At 50.1% G+C, this 13,240-nt stretch overlaps 1 protein-coding gene across 1 annotated transcript in view; it reads right to left on the bottom strand.

Annotated features, from left to right (window-relative positions):
• Nucleotides 1-12,735, bottom strand: part of LOC144510164 (NFU1 iron-sulfur cluster scaffold homolog, mitochondrial-like) — a 37,080-nt gene extending 24,345 nt beyond the window's left edge. The window contains exons 1-2 of the mRNA XM_078239590.1: nucleotides 12,471-12,735; nucleotides 9,459-9,568 (exon numbers count right to left, since the gene is read on the bottom strand). Of these exons, the coding sequence (XP_078095716.1) occupies nucleotides 9,459-9,568; nucleotides 12,471-12,511 (151 nt within the window). The 5' untranslated portion in view covers nucleotides 12,512-12,735. The remainder of the gene's footprint in view (nucleotides 1-9,458; nucleotides 9,569-12,470) is intronic.
• Between the last annotated feature and the right edge of the window lie 505 nt (nucleotides 12,736-13,240).

The following is a 13,240-nucleotide window of genomic DNA, read 5'->3' as shown; positions in this document are numbered from 1 at the left end:
CCCTGGCGCTGTGAGGCAGCAGTGCTAACCACTGTTTTTGTTTCAGATTCCAGCATCCGCAGTAATATGCTTTTATGATAGTCAACCTGTTTGGCCAGTAATTCTCCTTGGCCATCAAGTCCTGGGGCGAGACTTGAACCTGGAACTTCTGACCCAGAGATAGGAATGCTACACACTGTGCCACGAGAGCCCCACCTTGTGGCTGACGACAGTACAACAGCAGCATGAGAAGGGACCTGGCAGACATTTGGGGCTGAAGTTAGTGAGGAGGCTCAGGTTGCTGTGAAAACCACTTTGTGTCGTGGAAGCAAGACCAATGCAAGCTGCAGCGAATCTCACCAACACAGCATCAAACTCCCAGCTTCGTAAAACAACACCCAAAAGGAACTGTCACTCAATGAGGGGAAGAAATTGTCGATGGTCCAGTGTAATCAGCTTTGGCGTAAATAGTTACAACCCCCCCAGAACCAAGACACGATTACAGCTGAATTCATCCTCAGTCACAATGATTCATTCTACTGCCTGAGGTCTCCCTCACTTCTCATTTTATTGCAGCTTTGGAAGGATGTTCAAAATACTCCAACTTATTTTAAGCGAATGTATTTTTCTGTTCAGCCCATTCGCATAATTGACAGAAGACGTGTTCCTGTCCAAATCTGTAAACTGGGTCATCGTTGCTGATAGCGACAATCAGACTGGCTGCATTCGTCACTGAGTTCACTCACATGGAGTAATTAAACACATACACGCATACACACATGCACACACTCACACAGACACACACACACACACACTGGCACACGTACACTGGCACACACACACACACTCAGACACGCATGCGCGCGTGCACACAGGCACACGCACACAGGCACATGCACACAGGCACACGCACACAGGCACATGCACGCACACAGACACACGCACACAGGCACATGCACACACGCACACATGCACGCACACAGGCACACGCACACAGGCACGCACACAGGCACGCACACAGGCACGCACACAGGCACATGCACACAGGCACATGCACACAGGCACACGCACACAGGCACGCACACAGGCACGCACACAGACACTGAGACACGCACACACACACACGCGCGCGCACAGGCACACGTACACCGGCACATACAGACACACGCACGCAGACACATGCAGACACACGCACACTCAGACACACACACTCAGACACACACACACACACATGCGCACACACACGCGCGCGCACACACACACACAGGCACACACAGACACACACAGACATACACAGACACACGCACACAGACACACGCACACACACGCACATACAGGCACACACGCATACACATACACACACACAGGCCACGCACACATGCAGACACGCGCACACACATGGACACACACACAGACGCATGCACACAGGCGCACGCACATACACACAGGCGCACACACACAAACACACACACACAAGCGCAAGCACACAGGTGCACGCACACAGCCGCACACACACATACAGACACACACACACACATACACACAGGCGCACACACACATACAGACACACACACAGGCGCACGCACACATACAGACACACACTCACACACAGGCACACACTCACACCCATACAGACGGACACACGTACACACACACATGCGCATACACACACATACAGGCACACACACACACAAACATACAGACACACACACATACACAGAAGCACACACAAACATACACACACAGGCACACACACACATACAGACACACATACACACAGGCGCGCGCGCACACCCACATACAGACACACATGTGCGCACACACAGGCGCACACACACACACAGGTGTACACACACACTCACATACACGCATACAGGCACACACACACAGGCACACCCACACACCCACAGGCGCACACACACATACAGGCGCATGCACACAGGCACACACACAGGGCACGCACACATACAGACACACACACACATGTACAGACACTCATACACACACAAGCACGCACACACACATATATGCGCACACACATACAAACATACACACACACAGGCATGCGCGTACACACACATACAGATACACACATATGCTGGTGCACACAAACATACAGACACACACAAGTACATACACAGGCACACGCGCACACATGCACACATATATACACACACACGAACTGCATTCCTTGAATCATAACTTCTGTGAAATATAGGAACAGGAGACCATTCAGCCCTTCCGGTCTGTTCCATCACTGAACAAGATGGCGGTTGATCTGTGACCTAACAAAACACATATCTCTTTATCCCCATATCCCCTTTAACAAAAATCTATCAATCGGAGACCAAAAATGAACCATTGATACAGTGTCGATGGCCATCTGTGGAAGAGTTTTCCCAACTTTTAAAATCCTTTGGGCATCGATCGATTTTCGGACTCAGGTCTGGCTCGAAAGTTTACACTCCCTACCCTCATCCTAGACTCACCAATCAGTTATTCGCTCTCTCTCTCTATCATGGAAGAATGGAATCCCTACAGAGCAGAAGGAGGCCATTCGGCCCACCGAGTCTGCACCGACAATGCCATCTGGGCCCTATTCCCGTAACCCTCAGCATTTACCCTGCTGGTCACCCTGACACTAAGGGACAATTTATCAACCCACGCATCTTTGGAGTGTGGGAGGAAACCAGAGCACCCCGAGGAAACTCACGCAGACACGGGGAGAATGGCTCCACACAGACAGTGACCCCAAAGCCGAAATTGAACCCGGGTCCCCTGGCGCTGTGGAGCAGCAGTGCTAACCACTGTGCCACCGTGCCGCCCTTATCTGTTGCCCATAACATCTTGAAAACTTGGATCGAAACAACCCTGAAGTTGGTAAATTCCAGAGAATACAACCTCAGCTTGCGTCATTGTAACTTAACCTGCGGAGTGCAGGCATTGTTATCTCAGGCAGCCTTTAAAAGCTTAAGACACAGGAACTGAAAAACAAGGGCATTGTTAGAGGCAAACTGGCATCAAATGCGAAGGCAACAAGACGGGAGTTCAGGAGCCCAGTTGCGCCATTTGGAGTTACAAGTCACAATAGTTGTGTAGAATTTTTATTTTTTAGATTCATAGAATCTGGCCAGTGCAGAAGAGGCCATTCGACCCATCGAGCCTGCATCGACTGTCCAACAGAGTATCTTCCCCAGACCCTCTCCCCCGCCCTTTCCTTGTAACCCCGCATATCCACCTAAGCTACCCATCTTGGGATACTAAGGGACATGGCCAATCCGCCCAACCTGCACATCTTTGGAGTGTGGGAGGAAACTGGAGCACCCGGAGGAAACCCACGCAAACCCACGCAGTACTCGTTGGAGTTTAGAAGGCTGAGGGGAGATCTTATTAGAGACATATAAGATAATGAAGGGGCTCGACAGGGTAGAAGCAGAGAGATTCTTTCCACTTGGAAAGGAAACAAGAACGAGAGGACACAGCCTCAAAATAAGGGGGAGTCAGTTTAGAACAGAGTTGAGGAGGAACTTCTTCTCTCAGAGGGTAGTGAATCTCTGGAATTCTCTGCCCATTGAAGCAGTGGAGGCTGCCTCGTTAAATATGTTTAAGTCACAGGTAGATAGATTTCTGATCAATAAGGGAATTAAGGGTTATGGGGAGCGGGCGGTTAAGTGGAACTAAACCCACTATCAGATCAGCCATGATCTTATTGAATGGCGGGGCAGGCTCGAGGGGCTAGATGGCCTACTCCTATTTCTTATGTTCTTATGAGAGTGTGCAAACTCCACACAGACATTTGATTTGATTTAATTTATTATTGTCACATGTATTAGTATACGGTGAAAGGTATTGTTTCTTGCGCGCTATACGGACAAAGCATACCGTACATAGAGAAGGAAAGGAGAGAGACAGTTGCCCGAGGCCGGAATTGAACCCGGGTCCCTGATGCTGTGAGGCAGCAGTGCTAACCCACTGTGCCACCCTGTGTAGTTTTGAGTCTGTGTTGGAACTGTGGCGCCTCAATACGGCAATACTGGTGCGCACTGGCACCGACCTTAAAATGGATCATAAAAATGTCCCTAAGGATACATCACAACATCTGGATTTTAGAGAACCGCAGCTCTCTGTAGTTGGGTAGAATCCAGTACTGGGGCAAATCCAGGGTGTGGCAGGAGAAGGACTGTCTAAGAAAGGGTTAAAACACAGGGTCCACCCTAACTGCGGGCAGACACACCCAATTAACATCTCAGACTGCCAACACGGTTACTTTACAGGTGAGATCATTTCAAAGCCTTGGCAAACAATACAGAATCGATACTGATTAGCAAGGCGCCACTGAGTCTAGAGAAGCCATTGTTCCCAGAAACTGGGGAGATGGGACGGTTATCACACCATCAAAACCTATTTATCACACACATGGCTTTTGTATCACAGACAGACAGACAAGGATAGCTGGACGCAACCGATTAACATGAAGCACCCAAGACAATAGACCCACCCAATGTGATCAACTATAATCACTTCAAGCTGTTCGTATCAATGAAACCCTGTATTACAATGCTCTGCACCCCAGAGAACAGTATAAGTATCTTCAGAATCAGCCTAGATACAGACTGGACTTCACTGGGTCCAGGCTGATTCTCCCTCACGCATGTGTAAATCAAACCGTTTTAAAAGTTAAAGTTTATTTATTAGTCACAAGTAAGGCTTGCATTAACACTGCAATGAAGTTACTGTGAAATTCCCCAAGTCACCACAGTCCGGCGCCTGTTCGGGTCAATGCACCCTAACCAGCACGTCTTTCAGACTGTGGGAGGAAACCAGAGCACCCGGAGGAAACCCACGCAGACACGGGGGGAGAACGTGCAAACTCCACACAGACAGTGACCCAAGCCGGTCCCATGGTGCCCTCCACCCTCCCCACCCCCCCCGCTCACCCCACTCCACCCTACCCCTCCACCCCCCACCCTCCCACCACTCCCCCCACCCCAACCATCCCCCCACCCCACCCCACCCCCAAACCCCTCCCCACCCCCCAACCCCTCCCCACCCCCCCAACCCCTCCACCCACCCCACCCCACCCCCCAACCTCCCCACCCACCCCACCCCACCCCAATCCCCACCACCCCCCCCACCCCCACGTTATTTATTATGGCGGTGCCCAACCACCTGGTCAGGCTCCATTGCCGTAGCAACTTGGGAGAGCCAAGTGTGACATGAGTCACGCCTCTGCCTTGGGACTGGCACTCTGCCCATCTCTGCAGCTTGCCGTGTGTACACGCGTGCAACGCACACACATGTGTGAGAGAGAGAGAGAGAGAGATTAAACACAGGTTACTCCTCAGAAAGGAGGCGCAGCGATTGGCTTCCCTCAGAAAGGAAGTTTGCCAAGCAGCTCCATAATGATAATAATTAAAGTTCTTCCATTGTCACTGGCATTGCTCAGTAGCAGCCTGAGGGAAGCTTGTGGCCGCACAACTGAATCAACATTAGCTCAGACATGTGAGCGGAGGCATGATTCAGCACAAACTGTGGCACGGTAATTAAACTGCTGTGAATAGTCAGCTCAGGACGCCTGGGAGGGGGAGGGTCATCAGATATTATTCACACTCACGGAGAACATCTCCTGCCAGCGCACTGCCTGGAGGCCATTTGGCCTTTTCTGCCTGTGTTCCCTCTTCCAAATAATTTTTTAAATTATTGTCCAGGAACGCTCTGTTCCAAATTCCTTTATTCTCTGCCTGGATTTGGTTTGATTTATTATTGTCACGTGTACTGGTATACAGGGCAGCAGGGTGGCACAATGGTTTAGCACTGCTGCCTCACAGCGCCAGGGACCCGGGTTCGATTCCCGGTTTGGGTGACTGTTTGTTTGTGCAGGGTCTGCACCTTCTCCCCATGTCTGTGTGGGTTTCCTCCGGGTGCTCCGGTTTCCTCTCACAGTCCAAAGATGTGTGGGTTAGGTTAATTGGCCATGCTAAATTGCCCCTTAGTGTCAGGGGGAACTAGAAGGATAAATATATGTGTGTGTGGATAGGATCTGGGTGGGATTGTTATCGGTGCAGACTCGATGGACCGAATGGCCTCCTTCTGCGCTCAAGGGATTCTATTCTATTCCATTATTGTCGCATGTATTAGTATACAGTGAAAAGCATACCGTTCATAGAGAAGGAAAGGAGAGAGTGCAGAATGTAGTGCTACAGTCATAGCTAAAGTGTGGAGAAAGATTAACTTAGTGTGCGGTAGATCCATTCAAAAGTCTGATGGCAGCAGGGAAGAAGCTATTCTTGAGTCGGTTGGTACGTGACCTCAGATTTGAATCAGATTCCATCCAGCCTCTCCCTATCTTGGCAATCTTCTCCAGCCCCATAGCCAGTGTCTTCAGCTGTGGGGGTTTGTGATCTGGAATGCCTTCTCTAAACCTCTCCACCCCTCTCTCTTTCTCTATCCCTCTCTCTCTCCTCCTTTCAGACCCTCCATAAAATCTCCCAATCTGACCAAGTTTTTGGTCATCTCTCCAAACATCTCTCCACGTGGGTAAGTCTCAATTTTACTTCCTAATGCTCCTATGAAGCACACAGGTTTTAAAAAAAAAAATTTCTTTGCGTGTGGGCGTTGTTGACTAGGCCAGCGTTTGTTGCCCACCTATAATTGTCCCTTGAAAGGTGGTGGTGAGCCACCTTCTTGAACCGCTGCAGTCCCTGTGGTGTAGGTACATCGCTGAGCAGAGACTGATAGCCAAGTTCCGCACACACGAGGACGGCCTCAACCGGGATCTTGGGTTCATGTCACACTATCTGTAACCCCCACGACTTGCCTGGGCTTGCAAAATCTCACGAACTGTCCTGGCTGGAGACAATACACATCTCTCTAACCTGTGCTTAACGCTCTCTCCACTCACATTGTCTGTACCTTTAAGACTTAAGGGCGGTGGTAGCACAGTGGTTAGCACTGCTGCTTCACAGCTCCAGGGTCCCGGGTTCGATTCCCGGCTCGGGTCACTGTCTGTGTGGAGTTTGCACTTTCTCCCCATATCTGTGTGGGTTGCCTCTGGGTGCTCCGGTTTCCTCCCACAGTCCAAAGATGTGCGGGTTAGGTTGATTGGCCAGATTTAAAAAAAAAATTGCCCCTTAGAGTCCTGGGATGTGTAGGTTAGAGGGATTAGCGGGTAAAATATGTGGGGGTAGGGCCTGGGTGGGATTGTGGTCGGTGCAGACTCGATGGACCGAATGGCCTCCTTTTGCACTGTAGGGTTTCTATGATTTCTATGACTCGATTCCCTGTAAAGACTCGCATTCCAACCATTATCTTGTAAATTGAGTTTGTGTCTGTGTCTGCCCTGTTTGTGAACACAACTCCCACTCACCTGAAGAAGGCGCCTGTGCTTGTGCTGCCAAATAAACCTGTTGGGCTTTAACCTGGTGTTGTGAGACTTCGTACTAAAGGTACACCCACAGTGCTGTTAGGGAGGGACTACCAGGATTTGACCCAGTGGCACAGTGAAGGAAGGGCTGATGTAGTTCCAAATCAGGATGGTGAGTAGCTTGGAGGGGAGCCCTTGTCCTTCCAGGTGGTAGTGGTTGTGGTTTTGGAAGGTGCTGTCCAAGGAGCCTTGGTGAGTTCCTGCAGTGCACCTTGTAAATGGTACACACTGCTGCTCCTGTTGATCAGTGGTCGAGGAAGTGAATGTTTGTGAATGTGGTGCCAATCAAGTGGGTGGGGCTGCTTTGTCCTGGATGGTGTTGAGCTTCTTGAGTGTTGTTGGAGCTGCGCCCATCTAGGCAAGTGGGGAGTATTCCATCACACTCCTGACTTGTGCCTTGTAGATGGTGAACAAGCTCTGGGGAGTCTGAAGGTGCAGAATTCCTAGCCTCTGACCTGGTCTTGTGGCCTCAATATCTATATGGCTGGGTGCAGTTCAGATTCTGGTCAGTGGTAACCCCCCAGAATGTTGATAGTGGGGGATTCAGCAAAGGCAATGCCATTGAATGTCAAGATGAAATGGTTAGATTAGCCCTGACTCAATCCTCAGCTGGTGTTGGGAACTGTCGCAAGGTGGTTACGTCGCTGGGTCAGTGATCCAGAGGTCTGGCTGAATTATCCACAGACACACGTCCAATTCCCACCACAAAAGGTGGAGAATATAAATTTGGCTCACGGTGTCAATCTGGGATCAGACAGCTGGCCTCAGTACTGATGACGGGGAAACTACTGATGGTCATTAAAAACCCACCTGCTTCACACACATTGTGGTAGCGTGGTCCCTTTAAGAGGCGAACCTTCACGAGCCACATGATCAGATTGGATCCAATGAAGTGCAAGCCTGTGAACCTGAGCCAATCAGAACTGGGGGAGCGCAGTCCCAGGGCTGGGAGAGCTTCCGTTGGCGTTAGGGCATTGTTAGTAGACCTGTATTAGTCGTGGCATTCAACCCTTGGTGTATATATTTCTTATTGTTAATAAACCCTTCTAGTTAATTGTTGACACATTCCGTCACCTCGAGTTATTAAACACATCCTTTCGGGAAGGAAACCTGCCATCCTTACCCGGCCTGGCCTACATCTCACGATGTGGAGATGCCGGCGTTGGACTGGGGTAAGCACAGTAAGAAGTCTCACAACACCAGGTTAAAGTCCAACAGGTTTATTTGGTAGCAAATACCATAAGCTTTCGGAGCACAGCTCCTTCGTCAGATGGAGTGGATATCTGTTCTCAAACAGGGCACAGACACAGAAATCAAATGACAGAATACTGATTAGAATGCAAATCTCTACAGCCAGCCAGGTCTTAAATGTACAGACAATGTGGGTGGAGGGAGCATTCAACACAGGTTAAAGAGATGTGTATTGTCTCCAGACAGAACAGCTTGTGAAATTCTGCAAGTCCAGGAGGCAAGCTGTGGGGGTTACTGATAATGTGACATAAATCCAACATCCCGGTTTAGGCCGTCCTACATCTCACTCCAGACCCACTGTCATGTGGTTGTCTCTCAATTTCCCTCCCAGTTATGTCAAAACGCAACAAAAAAGTTGCGGTTCAGGAATCATCATCATCTTCTCAATAAGGGGAGAGCAATAACTGCGAGTCTTTCCAAAGATGCTTGCTCATATCCCAAGAGTGATACCCCGAAGAGGACGACACGGTGGCACAGTGGTTAGCACGGCTGCCTCACGGCGCCAGGGACCCTCGTTCGATTCCCGGTTTGGGTCACTGTCTGTGTGGAGTCTGTATGTTCTCCCCGTGTCTGCGTGGGTTTCCTCCGGGTGCTATGGTTTCCTCCCACAGTCCAAAAGACGTGCTGGTTAGGGTGCATTGACCATGCTAAATTCTCCCCAGTGTACCCGAACGGGTGCCGGAGTGTGGCGACTAGGGGATTTTCACAGTAACTTCATTGCAGTGTTAATGTAAGCCTACTTGTGACACTAATAAATAAATAACTGATTGGAGAAACAAAAAACTTGGTATTTTAAATAGCTTACAGGGGATGGAGAATGATGGTGATGGTCGCAGAATCTTTTGATATCCCGGGCGCTTCCCACTCCATCGCTTGTTGCAGCAAAAACTTCTCACCAGCTGGCCTGTGTGTATTCTGAAAAAAAGGAGTTAAGTTCGCAGTAAAGTTTAGCTCATTAAAACGATGTAGGGAAGACATCCTAATGCTCTGCCACAAAAATAAACATGTTCCCCTTCAGATTCAAGTTGCCAGTTTTAGAATGAGAACAAAATGTTTTTATACGGCTGTTAAAATTGCAATTTTATTTCTGACTCAAAAGTTGCCAATGCAGAAAACAGCCTATAGAATCATAGAATCCCTACAGTGCAGAAGGAGGCCATTTGGCCCATCGAGTCTGCACCGACCACAATCCCACCCAGGCCCTATCCCCGTAACCTCACATATTTACCCTGCTAATAACCTGACACTCGGGTCAATTTAGCATGGCCAAACAACCTAACCCACACATCTTTGGACTGTGGGAGGAAACTGGAGCACCCGGAGGAAACCCACGCAGACACGGGGAGAATGTGCAAACTCCCACAGACTATCTATCATCATTAGGGATGGCACAGTGGTTAGCACCGCTGCCTCACAGCGCCAGGGACCCGGGTTCAATTCCAGCCTCCGGTGTCTGTTTATGTGGAGTTTGCATGTTCTCCCAGTGTCTGCCTGGGTTTCCTCCCACACTCTAAAGATATACAAGTTAGGTGGATTGGCCATGATATATTGCCCCTCAGGTTAGGAGAAGAGGGGTAAATACATGGGGTTACAGGGATAGGGGCTGGATGGGATGCTCTATCAGAGAGTCGGTGCAGGCTTGATGGGCTGAATGGCCTCCTTCTGCACTGGACGATTCCATCTCTCATCCCAGGGCTGCATGTACCTCGAGCACTGCATCTTTTCATTAACTAAGGAGGCCTGGGTGTGGTATAAATAGAGACAGGGATCTCTTGGACCAAGTGGCCTGCCTCTTAGCTGGAGATATGATGGACCCCCATGCAAAACTAACACCAACACAAACAAATTGAAATGCAGGAACAAAGTGATTGTTTGTCCCAGTAAATGACAATTACTTTATTCTCTCATCTTAACCAAAGGATCGCCAGCAATGGCTTCTCTTTCGCACTTCTATGTCGTTACCTCTGGTGTCCCCCAGGATCTTCCTTGGTGCCCCCCCCCCCCCCCCCCCCATCCCTCCTGTTTCTCAACAACCTATCTTTGTCTTAAATACACTGAATGACTTGGCCTCCCCAGCCTTCTGTGACAATGAAGGTGGTGGTGATCTGCCTTCTTGAACCGCCGTAGTCCTTCTGATGTTGGTGCACCCACGGTGCTGTTAGGGAGGGAGTTCGAGGATTTTGACCCCGCGATAGTGAAGGAACGGTGATATATTTCCAGGTCAGGGTGGTGTGGGGCTTGGAGGAGATACTGACAGGTGGTGATGTTCCAAGATTTCTGTTGCCCTTGTGCTTCCAGATAAACAAGGAACAAAGAAAAGCACAGCAGAGAAACAGCTCTCCAACCCCGTGCCCATCATGATGCCCTAACTAAACTAAAAAAAATCTTCTATCCTTATTTGGTCCGTATCCCTCTATTCCCTCCCTATTCATGTACCCATCCAGATGCTTCTTACATGTTGCTAAAGTGCCTGCTTCCACCATCTCCTCTGGCAGCGTATTCCAGGCACCCACCTCTCTCTGCGTTAAAAACATCCCCGTACATCTCCTTTAAACTTTCCCCCATGACGTTAGTGGTTGTGGATTTGAAAGGTGCTGTTGGAGAATCCTATACATGTTGTTGTTTCTGCCTAATGAATCCAAGAGACATGACCATTGAAACAGCTGGAAACACGGCCTCTCCGGGGCACAGTAAAGTAAAGTTTATTTATTAGTCACACGTAAGGCTTACATTAACACTGCAATGAAGTTACTGTGAAATCCCCCCAGTCGCCACACTCCCGCACCTGTTCGGGTCAATCCACCTAACCAGCACGTCTTTCGGACTGTGGGAGGAAACCCATGCAGACACGGGGAGAATGTGCCGCCGTAGTCCTTCTGATGTTGGTGCACCCACAGTGCTGTTAGGGAGGGAGTTCGAGGATTTTGACCCCGCGATAGTGAAGGAGCAGTGATATATTTCCAGGTCAGGGTGGTGTGGGGCTTGGAGGAGGTACTGACAGGTGGTGATGTTCCAAGATATCTGTTGCCCTTGTGCTTCCAGATAAACAAGGAACAAACATGTGACTCCAAACACTGCAATGAAGTTACTGTGAAAATCCCCTAGTCGCCACACTCCAGCACCCGTTCGGGTACACTGGGGAGAATTTAGCATGGTCAATTCACCCTAACCAGCACGTCTTTTGGACTGTGGGAGGAAACCATAGCACCCGGAGGAAACCCACGCAGACACGGGGAGAACATACAGACTCCACACAGACAGTGACCCATACAGACCCAAAGCAGTACTCGAATGCAGGTCCCTGCCGCTGTGAGGCAGCAGTGCTAACCACTGTGCCACCCCACAGTCAGGTTGGTGGAGGGGCTGTCCCCTCGGGAGGCATGTGCACCCTTGCTGAAACTCAGTGGTGTGATAGTCAGATGAATTGGAGAATGTTCTATTTACATTCATTCGTGGGACATGAGCATCACTAGCTGGCTGGCCAGCATTTATTGCCCATCCCTAGTTGGCCTTGGAGGGCAGTTGAGAGTCAAGCACATTGCTGTGGCTCTGGAGTCACATGTAGGCCAGACCAGGTAACAATGGCAGATTTCCTTCCCTAAAGGACATTAGTGAACTAGATGGGTTTTTCCAACAATCAACAATGGGTTTCGCTGTCACCAGTAGATTCTTAATTCAAATTTCACCATCTGCTGTGCTGGGATTTGAACCCGGGTCCCCAGAATATGAGCTGAGTATCTGTATTAATAGTCTGGTGATAATACCACTGGGCCACTGCCTCCCCACTGGACTGGGAGGTGAACACTTCCAGACTCACCTTGAGGCCAGGATCCAGCAACCCAACTTCACCGCCGCCATCTTTCATACAGGCAGCCCCCAGGACCTGCTCTTATAGCTGTCCACCTCACACGCGTGCCGCTATTTCTCCCCTTTCCCGACCCGCTCCCACTTCTGGTTTTTGTTTTTAACCCAGGAGATTTTAATTCGGTTGCAAATCTGCAAGTCTGAAGCTGCGTGGGAAATGTTGGCGTCAGGCGCTGGAGGCAGGCAGCCCCTTCCCGTGTCGCAGATAGAGCGGTTTCTCGGGGCGGGGCCTCGGCAGCAAGGACCCCGGCTCCACAGCTGCTGCACCTGCTGCTGCTGCACCACCTCTGACTGACACACACTGAGAGAGACAGTGTGGCTGCTGCTGCACCACCTCTGACTGACACACACTGAGAGAGACAGTGTGGCTGCTGCTGCACCACCTCTGACTGACACACACTGAGAGAGACAGCGTGGCTGCTGCTGCACCACACCTCTGACTGACACACACTGAGACAGAGACAGAGAGAGAGACAGCTCCACAATGTGGCAGCTGCTGCACCACACCCCTGACTACACACACTGAGAGACAGAGAGAGACAGAGAGAGATAGCTCCACAGTGTAGCTGCTGCTGCACACCCCTGACTGACACACACTGAGAGAGAGACAGAGAGAGAGACAGTGTGGCTGCTGCTACACCACACCTCTGACTGACACACACTGAGAGAGAGAGACAGAGACAGAGAGAGAGAGATAGCTCCACAGTGTGGCTGTTGCTTCAC

This window comes from Mustelus asterias, chromosome 22, assembly GCF_964213995.1.
Source record: "Mustelus asterias chromosome 22, sMusAst1.hap1.1, whole genome shotgun sequence".
Taxonomy (NCBI): Eukaryota; Metazoa; Chordata; class Chondrichthyes; order Carcharhiniformes; family Triakidae; genus Mustelus; species Mustelus asterias.
This window is presented reverse-complemented; position numbering and strand designations above follow the sequence as displayed.